This window comes from Bubalus bubalis, chromosome 24, assembly GCF_019923935.1.
Source record: "Bubalus bubalis isolate 160015118507 breed Murrah chromosome 24, NDDB_SH_1, whole genome shotgun sequence".
NCBI classification, from domain to species: Eukaryota; Metazoa; Chordata; class Mammalia; order Artiodactyla; family Bovidae; genus Bubalus; species Bubalus bubalis.
The window spans coordinates 29,007,700-29,028,825 of record NC_059180.1 but is presented as its reverse complement, the minus strand read 5'-3'; the positions used below and the strand labels follow the sequence as shown (position 1 = coordinate 29,028,825).

At 40.8% G+C, this 21,126-nt stretch overlaps 1 protein-coding gene and 1 long non-coding RNA gene across 15 annotated transcripts in view; one reads left to right on the top strand and one right to left on the bottom strand.

The window, feature by feature from the left end:
* The window catches only part of MRTFB (myocardin related transcription factor B), a 215,104-nt gene extending 208,381 nt beyond the window's left edge, over positions 1-6,723 (top strand). For all 9 annotated transcript variants that reach the window (XM_044935600.2, XM_044935598.2, XM_044935596.2 and 6 more), the window contains 2 exons: positions 317-377; positions 1,278-6,723. In XM_044935600.2, the coding sequence (XP_044791535.2) occupies positions 317-377; positions 1,278-1,813 (597 nt within the window). In that variant the 3' untranslated portion in view covers positions 1,814-6,723. The remainder of the gene's footprint in view (positions 1-316; positions 378-1,277) is intronic.
* The window catches only part of LOC123465332, a 62,520-nt gene that overhangs the window by 30,002 nt on the left and 11,392 nt on the right, over positions 1-21,126 (bottom strand). The gene's annotated exons all lie outside the window — the stretch shown is intronic.

Genomic DNA, 21,126 nt, shown 5'->3' with positions numbered 1-21,126 from the left:
CTCAATAAGGCTGGAAACCTTTAAACATATTTTTACATAAATGCAAATGAATGAAGACATTTTTAGAAGAAAGTGTTAGAAGCCTCTCAAAATGCAAACAGTGATAGAATATAAGTGTATTCACCCCATTCTCGTTCTATTAACCAACCAGCTCTGCCACGCAGGGTGGGGCTTCATGTCTCAGGAGACCTCAGAATTTCAAAATTATCGAAGGATGGGTTAGACAGGATGTTCTATAAGGTTGCTCGTGCTCCCAGTTGTCTAATGCTCCCAGGTTTGTACAAAAGAAAGCTAACATATATTTCCTTTGTTGTAGATTTCCAATGCACACAGTCAGCAGATGGACGACCTCTTTGACATCCTCATTAAAAGCGGAGGTAGGTCAAGGTCACATGAGATCCCTAGGGAGTTGTATCACGAGTCTATGGCAGTTTTCCTCTAGAGCCCACCACACATCTGCTAAGTACTGAGAAACATGTTATTCTGCTTCTACCTCACTTTATTCTTTTAAATCCGTTCAATTTAGGCTATTAAGACAGAGAAGCCATTGTTTCAGTATAACACAGTAATGTAATAGATTTGACAATAGATGTATGCCTGTTGAAAAAGATAGGCCATCTCAAAACACAGTAGAACCATATTTAAATTCCACATTGAAAAACTTCAAAACTTGCTCCAAGTGTGTATTGTTGTGATGGGACAAAAACATTCCAGTTTGTGTGTTATTTTGCAAAAACCAAGTTACCTTGAAACATGTGTATTAACATATGTAAAATAGAAGACCAGTCCCAGTTCGATGCATGAAGCAGGGCACTCAAAGCTGGTGCTCTGGGACAACCCAGAGGGATGGGGTGGGGAGGGAGGAGGGAGGGGGGTTCAGGATGGGGGGACACATGTACGCCCATGGCTGATTCATGTCAGTGTATGGCAAAAACCACCACAATATTGTAAAGTAATTAGCCTCCAATTAAAATTAATAAAAATTTTTTAAAAACCAAGTTACCTAGCTTGGGCCCAAGTAGCTTTATTAAAATTCAAAGGCAAAGCACTTTCTACACATGATTGAACATCTTAGATTTTTTACAGTCTTGTCATCTTAAATAGGAATAAGGGAATGTTAACCACAAAAAAAAAAGAAAAAAAATTCAAGGATCTCTCTGCCTAAACTTATATATATCTAAAAATAAGTCATTGCACAAAGAGAAGATAAGTGCCCTAATGAATAGAAATGTTTAAATAGTACAAAATCACTGCTAATTATGAATTATTTTACACAGAGATTTCCCTCCCTATAAAAGAAGAACCTTCTCCTATCTCCAAAATGAGACCAGTGACAGCCAGCATCACCACAATGCCGGTCAGCACCGTGGTGTCCCGGCCACCACCCCAGGTCCAAATGGCACCACCCATATCCTTAGAACCTATGAGCAGTCTATCTGCCAGCTTAGAGAACCAACTCGAAGCCTTCCTGGATGGAACCCTACCTTCAGCTAATGAAATCACTCCCCTGCAAAGCGGCAGCGAGGACAGAGAGCCCTTCTCCCTGATCGAGGACCTCCAGAACGACCTGCTGAGCCACTCAGGCGTGCTGGACCCCTCACACTCGCCCATGGAAACGGCCGAGGCCCAGTTTGCTGCAAGTACGCCCTGCCTGTCCCTTGACCTCTCTGACTCGAACTTGGACAACATGGAGTGGTTAGACATTACCATGCCCGGCACGTCGTCGGGACTCACACCACTCAGCGCCACCACTCCCAGCATGTTCTCTGCCGACTTCCTAGACCCACAGGACCTGCCACTGCCGTGGGACTAACAGCACAGATTTCTCGTCTCAAGAGTTTATGAGGTTTGAAGACAACGACGACGTTTCAAAAAGGTCAGATTTTAGAGACAGATCCAGAGTTGCATCATTGCAATTATAATATGTTGTCACAGAGGGATGGGATGGATGGTCAGAGGCTGGAAACCAAGTTTGAAAACATTTCATTGCATCCAGCAGTGAATGCCTGTGATGTAATATAGCACAGAGCCTTCTGAAAAAAACACTACTCCAAGAAGACTCATCTGTTTCTCCAGACTTCAGTAAAGAACGAAAGGTACCTTTAGATTAAAAACGCGAAAAATAAGGTATGCAGGGTTGCAACATGAGGGCCTCTGGTCATCAGCTACAGTTAAACCTCTGTGGTCATTTTAAGACCTTAAATAAAAGGCAGACAGCTCCACTCAAAAAGAAAGGTGAGCGATCACTGCACAGGGTATCTCCTAGAAATGGCCTGAGCCCGGCCCAAGATGCAGCCAGGGTCAAGGGCAGTGGCCAGCACCAGCCAGTTCAGTGACAGCTTCCCGCTGAAGACTTTTGGTTCCATTCAGAAACCAATGTAATTTTTTTGTGTGTTCTAGTTTATTTTGTGATTTGGGGGAATCTTACTTCAGATCTCCAGATTTAAATTGAAATGGGAGATCTTTCACCATTACCAGACAATGTCTACAAAATACTGTCATAAACAATCCACTCTAAGAAGTCCAGGTGTATTGATAACACTGAAAAGTCTATTAGCAGCCCTCCGGGTTGATTACATTGATTTTAATGTGTATATTAGACACTTGTATGTATACTCTGACATTTGTGATTTGTACAGCCTACATTGGAGTAAGGAATTGGATACCCAGTGGTCCTACTTGTTTTAATAACTCAAATATTTCTAGAGTACCTGAGCCACGTCTATTTCCGTATTTAAGGAATTGCTGACTAACTTTCAGGTAACCAGGTCCATCTCAAAGAACCAAGAAAAGGCTTTGGCATGAAATGTCTTTCTTAGCTGGTAAGCTGCCAAGAGAAGGCAAGGCAGCAGTCTGTCGTCCCCCAAGGACATTCCCAGAATGGTTCAGGTGGCGCAGCGGCACCAGGTTGGCCAGCAGATCCAGCCCTGGCCTTCTTCTTCTCGGTCACCAATCCCTGGTTACCGTTTTCCAGGCTTGTAACTGGATGTCATACCTGAGCTCTCACTGTATCATCAGGCTGAAGGTTGAGAAACTGGAGGTTTTATTAGTAGTTTTTTATATTGAAAAAGTCATATTTGTTGAGTAGGATAGTTTCAGAGTTTTCTAAAATGCCAACTATCACAGGATTTCCAAAATTATTTCAGTCAATTGCTAGTCATTTAAGTATAGGACAAAATATAAAATAACTGAAAAAAAAAAAAAAACCCACCCAAAATCTACTTAAAAGTGTGGAGACTTTTGCTAAATAAGAGCGTTGTGCTCTCACCTCACCTTGGGTAAACCCTAGTCAGGTTTTCTGTGGGTCAGTAAACAGTGAATGTTCCCACAGTGACGGGCAGCCTGACCCATTACCTGGAAAGAGTCTGTGAATCATTTCTAGGTTTTGTGTTTTGCCTAAGAACTGATCTGACTTTATATTTTTATCTCAGTTTGTGAATTTTACTCTGTAAGAAAAGTCCATTTTCCCAGTGTTCAGTTGCCCGGCACCCTGGAGCCCTCAGTGGAAAGCCCTCCCAACTGGAAAGTGCTTCTGGATGGTTCGGGCAGAGGTGGTCAGGCACAGTGTGGCCTGTAGTAGGTATTTTGGGTGCTTAAAGATTGGTCATCCAACAGGTGGGAAATCGTAACCATTGAGCAGAGCACCACCTTCTGACCAAGCCCAGCGAGATGGTCAGCATCCTAGGCGTGAGTAGGTTCCTCTCAGAGGGCCCGTCTCCAGGGCTGGGGCTACTGACTCGGGAATGTGCTTTTCTTAGGGGGGGTCCGGGCCCTGAGTTTTTGTCCAGGGCTCGTCTGGCCCACACTTAGACTCTGAGCATCGTATTCATTTAGATTGAAATATGTTATTAAATTAGCAGCAGATATCAATGGGACTGTAGGAGGCAACTAAACAGCTAGTGGTATTGGCTCTTGTTGACTTAACTTTCTATCTCCGTCATCCTGCACTGTGTATATAGATTGTTCTTTAGCCCTCAGCTCCCCTTATTGCTTTGCTGAGATAGGTTTGAAACATGCCACAGGAAGGTTGCTCTCCAAAAACACACACTGCAGTGCACAGAATGCCATCTTATATATAGCCTGCTCTCTCCTGATGATGAATCGCTGAAGTGCCCACTTCACCTTCACGCAGCAGCATCTCCCCTGAAGGCAGCAAGGAGTGTCCAGTTACTGACGCTCTCGGCTGCCGCCTGCCCTCCCGTCCTGGCACGTGTGTAGTTGGGGGGAGGGGGTGGTACTGTTGTGTTCCACCCTGCAAAGTACCATACTGCCCAGCAGACAGCCACCTTCTAGAAACATTATCTCACGTCCAGTCTTATTTCCTAAATACTCCTGAAACACAGTAGTATCGAGCTTACCTTACTAATGTATATAGGTGCCAGGTCACGTCATTAAGGATGGGAGGAACAGAAAGTTACATCGAAGATGCTGCAGAGCCTTGGCAAGTCCAGGCATATGTGGTCATCTTGTACATTTCAGCAAAGCATGTACTAGAAAATCTCATAGGACACTGTGCGTGCTTCACGTCCTAGTATTTTTCCTGAAATGTGCAATCTACTGTATAGTATCTGCCACGTATTTGTACATAGATGCAGTCTGAGTTCATGCAACTTCGTGCTCAGATACCGTTTGTGTTTGTTTTATATGAATATTTTTATGGCACTAAAGAGATCTTATTTAAATTTCCTTTTTGCAAACTTCATGGTTCTGTGATCCATGGACGTGCATTCTCAGAATCGTGGTGAAGGCAACATGGTGTGGTCCCCCCAGCTGCTGCCCATAGAGGCGCCATCACGAGCTGTGAGGTCAGTGGACGCCAAGTGACAGCTGATGAGGAGTGTGTCACCTATTTGGTCACCAAAGCTGACTCAGGCTTCCTCCACCCCAGATCATTCTAGCCATACAAGCTTTCTCCAGAGTCCCTTTAAGGATCCCAGGCTGAAACTGGCCACCACAGCTGGCAAAAGAGCTGTCCCCGCCAGGGCCGGACCATCTCGTTACTGTCCACAGCCAGCCTGCAGCTGGGTTCACACCCCTCACTCACACGCATGTCCGGGCGCGTCCGGTGGCTCCCACCATGAGTCAGCTGGAGGGTGTGCAGCGGCACCAGGGGCTGTTTTGAGAACTTCCCAGAGACCGACTGTCAGCATCCATCAGCAGAGCCACCGGGGCCACACAGCTAGGTCCACAAGTAGCGCCCCACAGGCCACCACCCGTCACTGCAAACGTCAGTCCTGACCGCTGGCACCAGGCAAAATGACCCCCACCTGGAGGCCACATAGTCAGCCCACACTCTCAGAGAACACTAACTGGAAGGTCAGGGTCACCAGGAAACAGCTCACACGTGCGGACGTGTGTATCTGGAGAGCAGCCTCACTGCGTTTCCGCTCATCTTGTACTTGGTTTCGGTCAAAACTGGAAAATGACAACTAAGATGTAGTCATTCTTCTTCTCGGTTCAAACCTTTGATAACTTGCTCTTTCAGTGACCTTTCCGGGCTGCGTTTTTATCCGTGAAGTGGCCGCATGGCAATAAGCCGGCCTCCGGCTGTCCCCGTTCGCCCTTTCTCGCAGTATTTGAGGAAATGCATCATTACAAAGGGTCTCTACCTGAACTCTCAGATTCGAGGCCTGTAATTCCAAAAGCTGCACATGTTTACAAACGAGCTCTTCCCCTCCACGCAAACACGTTGCTCCATGAATCACATCAGAAAATGTCACGACCCTGTGATAACAGGGTGGCAATCTCAGACCTGCAAGGTGCTGTCTGGAATCAAACACATCATGTCAATGGCGATCTCGACGCAGTTGTCAGGTTTTAACAGAGCTCTGTGCCAACCACTAAGACAAAGCTTTAACCAAGTTCTAGAATCACCGAGACTCGTAACGATTACCTCTCCACATCATGCTGTAAGGAAACTTGCTGGCTTAGGAGGAGGAAGCATTTAGGAAAGGGTTTAGTTGCTACCAAAAGTACTTAACCTCGAGTAACTACTAGTAATGCAAACTTGCTTTAAAGGAACCAAAGGCATTGCCAAGTATTTGCCAAAAGAAGGCACTTTTTATTTAAAATTTGAGACTAATGAGCTCTCAAAAATCAGTCCCAAAAAGGTATTATCCATTTAAGGTTATAATTTTCACAAAGATGTAGATATTCCTCTATTGTTTTCATGTAAAATAGTATAGATTTGTTTTGTTGGGTTAAGAATAATACATATTTAGCAGTAATACAGAGTTTTTTCCTTTCTACATACAAATTCATTTTCTTGTTTTCTTGCTTGCAATAGAAATGCAATGAGATAGGTGTTTCTCTTCTTATTTTCATTGTCACATTATGTCTTAGCATCTCACTCTATGAAAAACAAGGAGAAAGATACCAATCTACAGAGCCCTGCTTATCAAAGCACTAGCTTAATAAACAAAAAAATGATGGCAATCGGGGGTCCATTCATGTATTGCCTTTATGTTGTTTTTTAAAAGAAAAACCATGATGCCTTTGTATTTGCTGTTTGCACCCCTGAAATCAATTCCATATCATGTTTGAATGCCATACATTTTGCACATGTACTGTACATAGGTAATGCATACTGTATTTTTATATGTGTGCACATTTATCATCTGATCTTTTGTACATAGTGGCCGTATTGTAGCTGATCGGGAAATGTTTGATATCTCAGCAATTTTGCATTTTTGTGTCTCAAATAAAAAAAAACATTTTGATTTACTATGACTCTCGCTGTGCAGAGGAAAGACCACGTGCTGTGGGTCAGGGGAGCTGCAGGGTGGGGGCAGGGGGCCAGGAGGAGACCCCGTGTCCAGAGCAAGCTTTACAGCCAAGTCACCAGACACAACCAGCGGGCATGCTGAGGCAGCCTCCATGAATCACACATGCAGTGCACCCTTGCCCCGGGTCCCAACAGAAGCAGGGAGCGGCTGAACTCGACCATAACAAGACTTACACCAAAACTGTGTCCATTCTCCCACAGTCATGAGGAAATCCCAAGTGAGGGCTCTGGCAAAAGCCTTGGTGCCCAGGGATGAATGCACACACACGTGCCTGCAGAAAACTGGCTCTCGCTTTGACACTAATAAATGAGCCACCGACAGGATTCCTCAAAGACCCGGGTAATCCTTCAGTTCAGCCTCGTTTCAAAAGCATTTATATGAGGTATTTTTATAGACCAAAAGAAATGGTCTTTAGAATTCAATTTCTTTGAGAAAGATGTAATTTGATTTTCAACCCAGAAGCCTATGGTTAAAATATAGTTTTGAGAACAGTATTATATTTTCCTCTTCGTTTCGATGAAATAAAACGGTAATGGGTACAACTTCATTGACAGCCAAAACTTTCATATCAGTATCTTATTATGAAGCGGGTATTTTACCACCCTCAGAGAGGGAGAAAAGAAAGATCACTAGTCACCTGCATACAATGAAATTTCATTGTCTGTGGCCTTTTAGGGACCAAGAGATCCGCCTCAATGGCCCAGTAAATAGATGATGCTTCCAAGGGATTAACACGCTTGTAACATCCCATGTTGCCAGCCAGGATCCTGCCCTCAGGGAGAGAAAACCACGTCTGAGGGGACAGAAGGCGCCCCAGACATTCCCAGGAGTGAGCAAGGGACAGAGCCGGGAGCTTTAGGGGAGAGAGATGTTAGGACATGTAAAGGACAGTCCAGCAGAGAAGACTCCTCAGGCGAGGTCAGAGTTAGGGGATTTTGGCTGAGGCCCTGCTCTGTGCCAGGTGGAGGGCTGGCACCAAAGTGTGGCTGCAGGACAGAGTCTGGTCAAGAAATGCTGAGAGGGGGTCACCAAGGGCGCGGGGACAAACCTAGTGCTGAGAAAGTCTGGAAGGGTCGACAGCGGGGCATCTAAGGCTCCCAGACCCCAAAAGGCTGAAGACCCTTCTGGAGATAACGCTGTTTTCTTTGGGAAGTACAGGCCTCCGGAAGCCTTGCAGAGTGTGGACAGAGTCACCATTTAGCATCTCTACAATCCTCTGCAGCACACTTGCTCTCGAATCAAAGCGACTACCCAAGCCTTTGTAAACAGACACACCCACACACGTGATGCTGGAGGTGAACGGCAGCTCCTCCACTGAGTCCAGGGAAGACCGGTTTCAGGAAAACGCAAACTACATGTGTGTCACCAACAACTTTCTGTGTCACATGATCCCAAGTCACCTCACGACCGTTCCTTCATTCCTCCTTCCACAAATAGCTTCCCTTTCTGATGGATTCAGAAAGAAATTTATCTGGACATCCTGGTTGTCTTTTCTGCTAATTTTTATGACAGGTTATTAAAATTAAACATACAGTGTATACTTAGACAAAAAGCAAGGCCACTCGTCAGCTATCTGACTGCCCTTGTGGATACGGCCATGCGACGGATCATTCGAGGAGGACGCTGCTGACAATGGCCCCGTGTGCTCCAACCCCAGTAAATGTACTCACCCTTCTCCCCACGCCCTGGTACACAGCACCAGGGCACAGGAATGCAGTTGAGAGACAGGTTAATAGAAATAGCAGCAAATGTATTAAATGCAGCTAGATGCCAGGCCCTGTGCCAAACACTTTGTATATAACCTCGTTTAACCATAAGCCTAAGAGCGAGGAACTCTTACTGCCCCCATTTAACAGACGTGGCAATTCAAGACAGAGAAGGGAAATGTCTTGCCTGGAATTAGAAAGCAGAATGTGGATTTGAGACCAAGCTTCTAACATCCCAGAACCCAGACCATTTCTGTACATTCGGTACACACAATCCAACATCTTTTGTTCAGATACATGACGAAATCAATTGATGACAGCAGATTTAGCTAATGTCAGTTTCACCCCAACTGGGTGCGTCTCAAGTCTCCCCAATCTCACACATTTTACAAAGTAGCTAGCTACTCACATGGATGGTTAACAGCTTGTACTAGGTAAGCTCCAATCAGAACATGGGTTACAGGACCGGTATCTTAAGTGAAGCCCACGGCGGGGCCATGCCCAATGACTCACGAAACTGCCCACCTGGACAGGGACTTCTGGAGCCACCTGCACGCATGCGTGTGTGCTCAAGTCGCTCAGCCGTGTCAAGACTCTTTGTGACCCCATGGACTGTAGCCTGCAAGGCTCCTCTGTCCGTGGATTTTCCAGGCAAGAATACTGGAGTGGGTTGCCCTTTGCTCCTCCAGGGGATCTTCCCAACCCAGGGATCAAAGGTGTGTCTCCTGCATTGGCAGGCAGGATTTTTTTTTACCACTGTGCCACTTGGGTGGAGCCACTTGAGCATATCCAAAAACCTAGGAGCTATAGAATGATTTTATGATATCTAGTAAAGTTGAAGATACAAGCCCTGTGACTCAGCAGCTCAACTGTTTGATACTCATCCTTGAGAAACACATGCCACAGGCAATCACATGCAAGAATTAACATGGAAGCATCATTTACAAACAAGCATCGAAAACAACTTGTATGTCTTTCATTTTGCAAATATTTAAACATAGCAATTTACATAAATGAACTATATCTAATGTATCAACATGAAAGAATCTCAGGGTGCTGAGGATGAGTGCAAAGTGAAGCCTACATAATTCAAGTAACATTTTAAATCAACAATGCTGTTCACTTTTTTATATAAAGTATAAAAATATGGATTTATGTCAATACCAAGATTCAAGATACTTCTGGAAGAGAGGAGTTAAGATTGCAAATAATGTCAAGTAGGCTTCAATTTATACTGAATGTTTTCTTTAATTTTGTCTATATTTTATTTCTTTAGTAATTCTATAGCCATATAGCAAAGTATTAACACTTATTTACTGATACTTGATTTCTTTATTTGCCCTTATTCTTTACTATGCGTTAGAAAAAAGATAAGCTTAAAAAAAAAAAAAAGAATTACACAGGAATCCCATGAAAAACTGCATGCCAGTTAACTTAGATAAAATAGACAAATTCCTTGAAAGATACTAACTACCAAAAATTGACTCAACAAGAACGAAAAACTGAAAGCCTTTCCTTTAAAATGAGGAACAAGGACTTCCCTAGTGGCTCAGTGGGTAAGAATCTGCCTGCCAGTGCAAGGAACACAGATTCAATCCCTGATCCAGGAGGATCCCACATGCCTCGGAGCAACTGAGCCCATGCACCACAACTACTGAAGTCTGCCCGCTCTAGGACCCTCACGCCACAACTACTGAGCCCCTGGGCCTCAACTACAGGAGCCCGTGCATCCTGGAGCCCAAGTCGGAACTACTGAGCCATGTACCGCAGCTACTGAAGCCCGTGCACCCTAGAGCCCAAGCCGGAACTACTGACCCGTGGGCCTCAACTACAGGAGCCCGTGCACCCTAGAGCCCAAGCCCGAACTACTGACCCATGTGCCGCAGCTACTGAAGTGTGTGTACCCAGAACCTGTGCTTCACAACAAGACAAGCCACCACAATGAGAAGCCCTACACCACAACTAGAGAGTAGCCCCCATTCTATGCAGCTAGAGAAAACCCGTGTGCAGCAACAAAGACCCAGAACAGCCATAAATGTAACAGTATGCACATGTCAAAAAAGAAAAAAAAAGAGCAATAAGTTGCCCACTCTTGCCACTTGTTCAACATAGCATTGGAAGTCCTAGCCAGAGCAATTAGGCAAGAAGAAGAAATAAGTCACCTAAATCAGAAAGGAAGAAGTACAGCTATCACTATTTGAAGATGACATGTTATATAGAAAAACCCTAAAGACTTAAATTCAGTAAAGTTGCAGGATATAAAATTAACATACAAAAATAAGTTGCATTTTTGTACACCAATAATGAACTATGAGAAAGAGAAATTCAGGAATAATGTTTAGAATTGCATCAAAAAGAATAAAATACTTCAGTATGAACTTAACCAAAGAAGTGAGAGACTTGTTTACTGAAAGCTGTAAGACACTCATGAAAGAAACTGAAGACACCAATAAATGGAAATATACTCCATGTTCATGGACTGGGAGAATTAATATTATTAAAATGTCTAGACTACCCAAAGCAATCTACAGATACAATTCCTATCAAAATTCCAATGACATTTTTTCACAGAAATAAAGCAATCCACAAATTTGTATGGAACTACAAAAGACCCCCCAAAAGCCAAAACAATTTTGAGAGAAAAGAACAAAGCTAGTATCATCACATTTCCGATTTTCAAACTATACTCCAAAGCTATAGTGATCCAAACAGTATGGTACTGGCATAAAAACAGACACATACGGGAGCTCCCTGGTGGCCTAGTGGTTAGGATAACGGGCTTTCACTGCTGCACCCTGGGTTCTATCCCCAGTCGAGGGACTGAGATCCCACAGCTGCATGACACAGCAAAAAAAAAGAACCCACAGAAACACATAGATCAATGGAACAGAATAGAAGGCCCAGAAATAAACCCACACATATATGGTCAACTAATGGGGAGATCAGCCCTGGGATTTCTTTGGAAGGATTGATGCTAAAGCTGAAACTCCAGTACTTTGGCCACCTCATGTGAAGAGTTGACTCATTGGAAAAGACTCTGATGCTGGGAGGGATTGGGGGCAGAAGAAAAAGGGGACGACAGAGGATGAGATGGCTGGATGGCATCACTGACTCGATGGACGTGAGTCTGAGTGAACTCCGGGAGTTGGTGATGGACAGGGAGGCCTGGCGTGCTGCGATTCATGGGGTCGCAAAGAGTCACGACTGAGCGACTGAACTGAATGTATGACAAAGGAGCCAAGAGTATACAATGGGGAAAAGAAAGTCTCTTCAATAAATGGTGCTGGGAAAACTCAACATCCACATGCAAAAGAATGAAACTGGACCCTCACCTCATCTGACACCACACACAAAAATTAATTCAAAATGGATTAAAGCCTTAAATGTAAGTCTTGAAACAATAAATCTCCAAGAAGAACACATAGAGGAAAATCTCCTTAACGTGGGTCTTGGCAGACTTTAGATATACCAAAAGCACAACAACAAAAGCAAAAAAGAAAAAAGTGGAACTCTTATCAAACTACAAAGTTTCTGCACAGCAAAGGAAACAAAAAACATGAAAAGGCAACACAACCGAACAGAAAATATTCACAAACTATGTATCTGATAAGTTAATACACAAATCATACAACTCAACAGCAAAGTAAAAAACAAATAACCCATCTAATACTGGGCAAAGGACATGAATACACATTTTTTCCAAAGAAGACATATAAGCAGACTTTGTGTTATTGTGCTTCGCTTTACTGCGCTTCACAGATACTGCATTTTTTTTTAACCAATGAATATTTGTGGCAATCCTTTGTCAAGCAAGTCTATTGAGTGTCATTTTCCCAATAGCATTTACTATTTTTGAGTCTGTATGTCACATTTTCGTAACTCTCAAAATAATACAAACTTTTTCATTATTATTACTTGTGATCTTTGAATTTATACTATGACTTGCTGAAGGCTCAATGATTAGCATTTTTTGTCAGTAAGTATTTTTAAGTTTAATGTACATTGTTTTTTAAACATAGCACACAGACTACAGTGTAGCATAAACGTAACTTTTATATGCACTGGGAAACTAAAATATCCATGTGGTGCACTCTACTTACTTAGAAGTGGTCTGCAACGGAACCTGCAATATCTCTGAGGGATACCTGTACAAATGGCCAACAGATATACCAAAAGATGCTCAACATCACTAGTCATCAGGGAAATGCAAATCAAAACTACAGTGGGATATTAATTCACACCTATTAGGATAACTGTCATCAAAAAGACGAGAGAGAGAATTCCCTGGTGGTCCAGTGGTTAAGACTCTGTGCTTCCAATGCAGGGGAAGCAGTTTGGATCCCTGGTTGGGGAACTAAGATCCAACATGCCATTAAGTGCAGCCAAAGATTAAAAAAACAAATTAAAAAAAAGACAAAAGATAGCAAGTGTTGATGAGGATGTGGAGAAAGGGAACTGTTGTGAAGTGTTAGTGGAAATGTGAATTAGTACAGTCTTCATGGAAAACAGTAAGGAGGTTCCTCAAAAACTTAAAAATAGAACTACCATATGATATGGTCATCCCACTTCTTGATGCCTATCCAGAGGAAATGAAATCGGTATCTCAAAAGAGATAGCTTTACCTTCATGTTCATTGAAGTATTATTTACAGTAGCCAAGATTCAGAAACAACCTACCTGTCCATCGACATATGAACAGATAAAGAAAACTGACACACACACACACACACACACACACACACACACACAGGAATATTATTCACTCTTATAAAAGATGGAAATCCTGTCATCTGCAACAAAATGGATAAAACTTGAGAGCATTATACTAAGTGGAATAAGTCAGACAGAAAAAGACAAATACCATAGATGATATCCCGTAATATGTGATATTAAGGCCAACCTCACAGAAACAGAGAGTAGTGACGACTATCAGGTACAGGAGTGGGGGAAGAAATGGCAAGATATTGATCAAAGAGAACAAACTTGCAAGTATAAGATGAATAAGTTCTGGGGATCTAATGGAGAGCATGGTGAAAACCATTAACAATACTGTACTGTATTGAAATTTGCTAAAAGAGTAGATCTTAAATATTTCTATCACATTTCAAAAAAATAATGGTCAGTATGTGAGATAATGAATGTGTTAATTAGCTTGACTAGGATTATCCTTTCAAACTGTGTAGATGTATCAAATATACCATACATATATACAGTTGATTATACCTCAGTAAAGCTGGGGAGAAAGTGAAAAACTGCTGAAAGAAAAAAAAATGTCAACTGAAAATTCTATATACAACAAAGTGTCCATCAAAAATGAGGAGGAAATCAAGACATTCCCAGATAAACAAAAACTAAAAGAGCTATCACCACTAGCCTAGCCTTATAAGAAATGCTTAAAGGACTCCTTCAAGTTGAAATGAAAGGATGATGGACAGTAACTCAAAAGTCCTATGAAAAATAAGATTCTCTAGTAAAGGTAAATATTTGTATATGGACAAGTAAAAACCTGTAATATTGTCATTTTAGATCTTAACTCCAATTTTTATTCATTCATAATAAGCTTTAAAAGAGAAAAGCATAATATTAACTCTAAGTCTATATTAGTGCTGCTGCTGCCAAGTCGCTTCAGTCGTGTCCGACTCTGTGCGACCCCATAGACGGCAGCCCACCAGGCTCTGCCGTCCCTGGGATTCTCCAGGCAAGAACACTGGAGTGGGTTGCCATTTCCTGCTCCAATGCGTGAAAGTGAAAAGTGAAAGTGAAGTTGCTCAGTCGTGTCCGACTATTAATGACCCCATGGGCTGCAGCCTACCAGGCTCCTCCATCCATGGGATTTTCCAGGCAAGAGCACTGGAGTGGGGTGCCATCGCCTTCTCCCTATATTAGTGGGTACATAACAAATAATGATGTAATTTGTGACATCAGCAACAAAGGTGGGTATAGAGGAGCTGTAAAGAAGTAGAATTTTGTATGTGAGAAAAGTTTAATAGTTCTCAGTTTAAATGGATTATCCTAACCACTTAGGATGTTAAATGTAATCACTATTTTTATAACCTTAGAATGTTAATCGTAATCACACTGTGTTTTATACAACACAAAGAAAATACATGAAGAATATACACAAAAGAAAATGAGAAGGGAATCAAAACATGTCACTGCTGAAAAAAAAAACCTGTGTAAACACAGAGGAAGGCCGTATGGAAGGGAGGGACAAATAAAATGGCAATTCCCTATCAATAATTAAATGTAAGTAGATTAAATTCCCCCAATTAAAAGACACAGACTGGCAGAATGGATTTAAAAAGAGAATCCAACTTGATGCTGCCTATGAGAGACTCACTTCAGAGCTAAGGAAATGCACAGGTTTAAAGTGAAAGGATGGAAAAAGTCATTCCATGCACACAGTAACCACAAGAGAACAGGAGTAGCAATGCTAATATCAAACGCAACAGACTTTAAATTTTTAAAGAAAAAAAAAAAAAAAACTACTGCAACAGATAAAAGAGGACTTTAAATATTGATGAAAGGGTCAACTCACCAAGAATAGAATGATTACAAACATGCAAAAATCACAGACTCTAAATATATAAAGCAGACATTGACAGGATATATCAAGAATTTCTGCAATTCAATAACAAAAGACAAAAGAACAGCCCAATTTAAAGATGGACGAACAACTGAAACAGGCATTTCTCCAAAGAAGGTATATTAATGGTCAATAAACACATGGAAAGATGCTCAACATCATTAACCAGTCAGTCAGTTCAGTTCAGTTGCTCAGTCATGTCTGACTCTTTGCCACCCCATGGACTGCAGCACGCCAGGCCTCCCTGTCCATCGCCAACTTCTGGAGTTTACTCAAACTCATGTCCATTGAGTCGGTGATGCCATCCAACCAACTCTTTCAGAAAAACAGAATAACAGGTACTGGTGAAGATTTGGAAAAGAAATTGGGATCCTTGCGCAGTCATTCATGGGAATGTAAAATGGTGCAGCTGCTATGTAAAACAATATGGTGGTCCTTTCAAAACAAATTTAACACAGATTACATGTGATCCAGCAGTTCCACTCTGGGTATATACCCAAAAGAATTTAAAGCAACATCCTAAAGAAATATTTATACACACCTGTGCTTAGCAGAATTATTCACAATAGCCAATAGGTGGTTTTGTATGTGTATAAACAAAACCATACACATACCATGGAATATTATTCAGCCCTTGAAAAAGGAAATCCCAGCGCACTGTGCATGGATGAACATTGAGGATCTTATGTTAAGTGAAATAAGCCAGTCAAAAAAGACAAATATAATTCCAGCACATGGTACATGCTCCAGGATAGATAACATACTAGGACACAAAACAAGGCTTGGTAATTTTAAGAAAATTGAAATCATATTAAACATCTTTTCTGACCACGGCACTATGAAACTAGAAATCAACTACAAGGGGAAAAAATGAAAAAAAAAAAAACCACACTAACATGCGAAGGCTAAACAATATACAACTAAACAATCAGTGGGCCACTGCAGAGATCTAAGAACACATTTAAACACACCTGGAGACAAACAGAAATGAAAACAGCAATCCAAACTCTACGGGATGCTGCAAAAGCAGTCCTAAGAGGGAAATTCATAATGATACAAGCTTACTTCAGGAAATAAGAAAAATATCAAATACACATCCTAACCTTACACCTAAAGCAACTAGAAAAAAGAAGAGCAAACAAAACCCAAAGTTAATACAAGGAAAGAAATCACAATGAGCAGAGATAGAGAGTAAAAAAAAAAAAAAAAAAATAGAAAAGCTCAATGACACTAAGAATTGGTTCTTTGAAAAGTAACAAAATTGATAAATCTCTAGCCAGACTCATCAAGAAAAAGAGAGGGCCCAAATCAGTAAAATCAGAAGTGAAAAAGAAGTTACGACCAATATCATAGAGCTACAAAAGGTCATAAGAGACTACTATAAACAATTATAGGCCAATAAAATGGACAACATAGAAATGTACTAGCTCTCAAAGCTGAATGAGGAAGAAATAGAAAATATGAACAGATCAATTACCAGTAATGAAAATATATCAGTAATTTTAAAACTCCCAATAAAAGTCCAGGACCAGATGCCTTCATAGGTGAATTCTACCAAACATTCAGAGAAAAGTTAACACCTATTCTTCTCAAAGGATGCTTCACTTATTTAACTTAATCCATCCATGTTGTTACAAATGGCAACATATTCTTTTTTTATAGCTGAAAACTAAAGAACCTCCTGATGAAAGTGAAAGAGGAGAGTGAAAGAGTTGGCTTAAAACTCAACATACAGAAAACTAAAATCATGGCATCTGGTCCCATCACTTCATGGCAAATAAATGGAGAAACAATGGAACCAGTGAGAGACTTTATTTTTGGGGGCTCCAAAATCACTACAGATGGTGACTGCAGCCATGAAATTAAAAGACGCTTGCTCCTTGGAAGAAAAGCTATGACCAACCTAGACAGCATATTAAAAAGCAGAGACATTACTTTGCCAACAAAGGTCCGTCTAGTCAAAGCTGTGGTTTTTCCAGTAGTCATATATGGATATAAGAGTTGGACCATAAAGAAAGCTGAGTGCAGAAGAATTGATGCTTTTGAACTCCAGTGTTACAGAAGACTGGAAAGGCCCTTGGACTGCAAGGAGATGAAATCAGTCCTGAATATTCATTGGAAGGACTGATGCTGAAGCTGAAACTCCAGTACTTTGGCCACCTGATGCAAATAACTGACCCATTGGAAAAGACCCTGATGCTGGGAAAGACTGAAGGCAGGAGGAGAAGGGGACGATAAGGATGAGATGGTTGGATGGCATCACTGACTCAATGGACATGAGTTTAAGCAAGCTCCAGGAGTTGATGATGGACAGGGAAGCCTGGCGTGCTACAGTCCATGGGGTTGCAGGGAGTTGGACACAACTGAACTAAACTGAGTAAACCACTGTATACATACGCCGTGTCTGTCTCCCCTAAAATCTCCTAAAGTTTAACTATTTAAACAAAATTAACAAAATGGGCTTTACAACATATGTAAAAGTGAAATACATGAAAACAATAACATAAAGGTCAGGAAGAGATATGGGAGCATATTACTGTAAAATACGTTATATGTTAAGTGGTATAGTATCACTTAATGGCGGACACTAATAAGTTAAAGATGTATATTATGAATCCTATGAAAGTCACTCAGTCATGTCTTTGTCACTCCATGGACTGTAGCTCGCCAGGCTCCTCTGTCCATGGAATTCTCCAGGCAAGAATGCTGAACTGGGTAGCCACTCCCTTCTCCAGGGGTTCTTTCCAACCCAGGGATTGAACCCAGGTCTCAGTTGCAGGCAGATTCCTTACCATCTGAGACACCAGGGAAGCCCTATAGCAAACACTAACCTTAAAAAAAAAGTAATTTCTAATAAGTCAAACAAAGGGATTAATTCAACTATAAAATCTAACAGAATCAAAAATGTATAAAAAGACAGAAAAGGGAAGGAAAAAACAGATGGGACAAATAGAAAGCAAATAGTAAAATGATAAATTCAAACTTACTCATATCAATTGTCTCATTAAATTTAAATGGTCTAAATAATTCAGTTAAAAGACAGATTTTCAGAATGCCTAAAAAAGCAAAACCAAACTCTGTGTGGCCTATAAGAAACACTTGAAATATAAAGACACAGATAAAGATTAAAAAGAAGCATATAGGAAAGGTATCCCATGCTACTACTAATCAATTATTAGAATGGCTATATTTATATAAGACAAAATTTCAGAGATTCCAGAGCAAAGAATATTATCAGAGATAAAGAAGGTCATTTCAACCCACCTCCTAGAATAATGGAAACAAAAACAAAAGTGAACAAGTGGGACCTAGTTAAAAGCTTTTGCACAGCAAAGGAAACTCTAAATAAGGTGAAAAGACAACCCTCAGAATGGGAGAAAATAGTAACAAATGAAACAACTGACAGATGATTAATTTCCAAAATATTCAGGCAGCTCATACAACTCAATACCAGAAAAACAAACAACCCAATCAAAAAGTGGGGAAAAGACCTCAACAGACATTTCTCCAAAGAAGACATACAGATGGCTAACAAACACATGAAAAGATGCTCAACACAGCTCAGTATTAGAGAAATGCAAATCAAAACCACGGTGAGATACCACCGCACACCGGTCAGAACAGCCGTCATCAAAAAGTCCACAAACAATAAATCCTGCGTGTGGAGAAAAGGGAAGGTGTGGAGAGGGTGTGGAGAAAAGGGAATGCTCTTGCACTGTTGGTGGGAATGTGAATTGATACAGCCACTATAGAAGACAGTATGAAGATTCCTTAGAAAACTAGGAATAAAACTACCATATGACCCAGCATTCCCACCCCTAGGCATATACCCTGAAGAACCAAAATTGAAAAAGATACATGTACCCCAACGTTCATTGCAGCACTATTTACAATAGCTAGAACATGGAAGCAACCTAGATGTCCATCAACAGATGAATGGATAAAGAACTTATAGTACATACACACGATGGAATATTACTCACACCTAAAAAGGAACGCATTTGAGTCAGTTCTAGTAAGGCGGATGAACTAGAGCCTGTTATACAGAGTGAAATAAGTCAGAAAGAGAAAGATAAATAATGTATATTAACACATATATGTGGAATCTAGAAAGATGGTACTGATGAATTTATTTGCAAGGCAGCAATGGAGAAACAGACATAAAGAACAGATGTATGGGCATAGCAAGAGGGGGGAGAGGGTGAGATGTATGCAGAGAATAACACAGAATTACCTTACCATATGTAAATAGACAGCCAATGGGAATTTGCTCTGTGTCTCAGGGAACTCAAACAGGGGCTCGGTATCAACCAAGAAGGGTGGGATGGGGAGGGAGCTAGGAGGGACGTTCAGGAGGGAGGGGACATATGTACACCTATGGCTGATTCATGTTGATGTCTGACAGAAAACAACAAAATTCTGTAAAGCAATTATCCTTCAATTAAAAAATAAACTTAAAAAAGGAGGTCATTTCATAATGACAAATTCATGAAGAAGTCAGAAGAATCCTAAATGTTCATGTACCTAACAACAAACTACAGGAAACAAAAAAATTACAGAACTTCACAGAGGGATAGAAAAATCCATAATTACAGGAAAAGATGTCAATAACCTCTCTCAGTAATTGACAGAACAAGTCAAGAAGAAATCAATAGGATTTTATTTACAAAAAGATTTAAACAATACTATTAGTCAGTTTGACATTATTGATGTTTATACTGTACAGTGCTTCACCCAGCAACAGAATACACATTCTTTTCAAAGGCACATGATCCCCAACCACAGTGAAATTAAACTAGGAATTAATAAAAGGAAGATCTTTTGAAAATCCCCAAATATTTAGAAATGAACATACTTCTGTGTAACAGTAAGCCAAGGGAGAAAAGTATTTTGAACTGAATGAAAATTTAAAAAACACAATATATCAAAAGGTATGATATGCTGCTAAAGCAGTACATGAAGGGTACTTTACATGTAGTGCTTTAAGGGAACTTTTGAATGCCTTTTTAGGGGAGAAAAAAAAAAAGTTCCCAAATCAGTGGCCTCAGCATCCACTCTAAAAAAAAAAAAAGAAAAAAAACTAGAAAAAGAAAAGCAAAGTAAACCTAAAATGGAAAGAAAGGAAATATAAAGGCCAGAGAAGAAATCAATGAAATAAACAGAACCGCAATACAGAAAAACTCAGAATTGGAAACTGGTCCCTGGAGATCAGCAAATTTGACAAACCTTCCGTAAATCAGATAAATCAGAGAAATTAAGCAAGAGGGCACAAATTGCCAATATCAAGAATGAGAGAGGTGATGTCACTACAGATTCTACAAATGTGGTAATGGATAATATGGAAATATTATGAAAAATACTATCAATAAAGTCAACAACTTAGATGAAACAATTCTTTGAAAGAGTCACACTTCATTCACTTAAGAAGAAATAGATAACCTGATTAGCTCCATAACATTTAAAGAAGTTGAATTAATAGTGAAAAACTTTTTCATAAGGGAAAAACCCAAGCCCAGATAGCTCTCCTATTGAATTCTACCAATCATTTAAGGAAGAAATATTACCAGTTGTCTGCAAACTAGAAAACTGAAAAGGCGGCAACTTATTCTATAATATGATGCCAGTATTACCCTGATGCTGAAACCAAAGACATTACCAGAAACATAAATAAAATTGACCAATATCCTTCATGAACATACAAAATATCTAAACAAATTTTACAAAATTGGACCCAACAATGTATAAAAAGGATAATATATCCTGACCAAGTAGAGTCTGTCCAAGGAACGTAGTGACAGTTGAATGTTTAAAAATCAGTGTAATTTACCATACTGGGCTTGCCTGGTGGCTCAGACAGTGAAGAATCTGCCTGTAATGTGGGAGACCCAAGTTCAATCCCTGGGTTGGGAAGATCCCCTGGAGAAGGGAATGGCTACCCACTCCAAAATTCTTGCTTGGAGAATTCCATGGACAGAGGAGCCTGGAGGTCTATAGTCCATGTGGGGTCTATATGGGGTCTCAAATAAAACTAAAAAAATTTTAAGATGAAA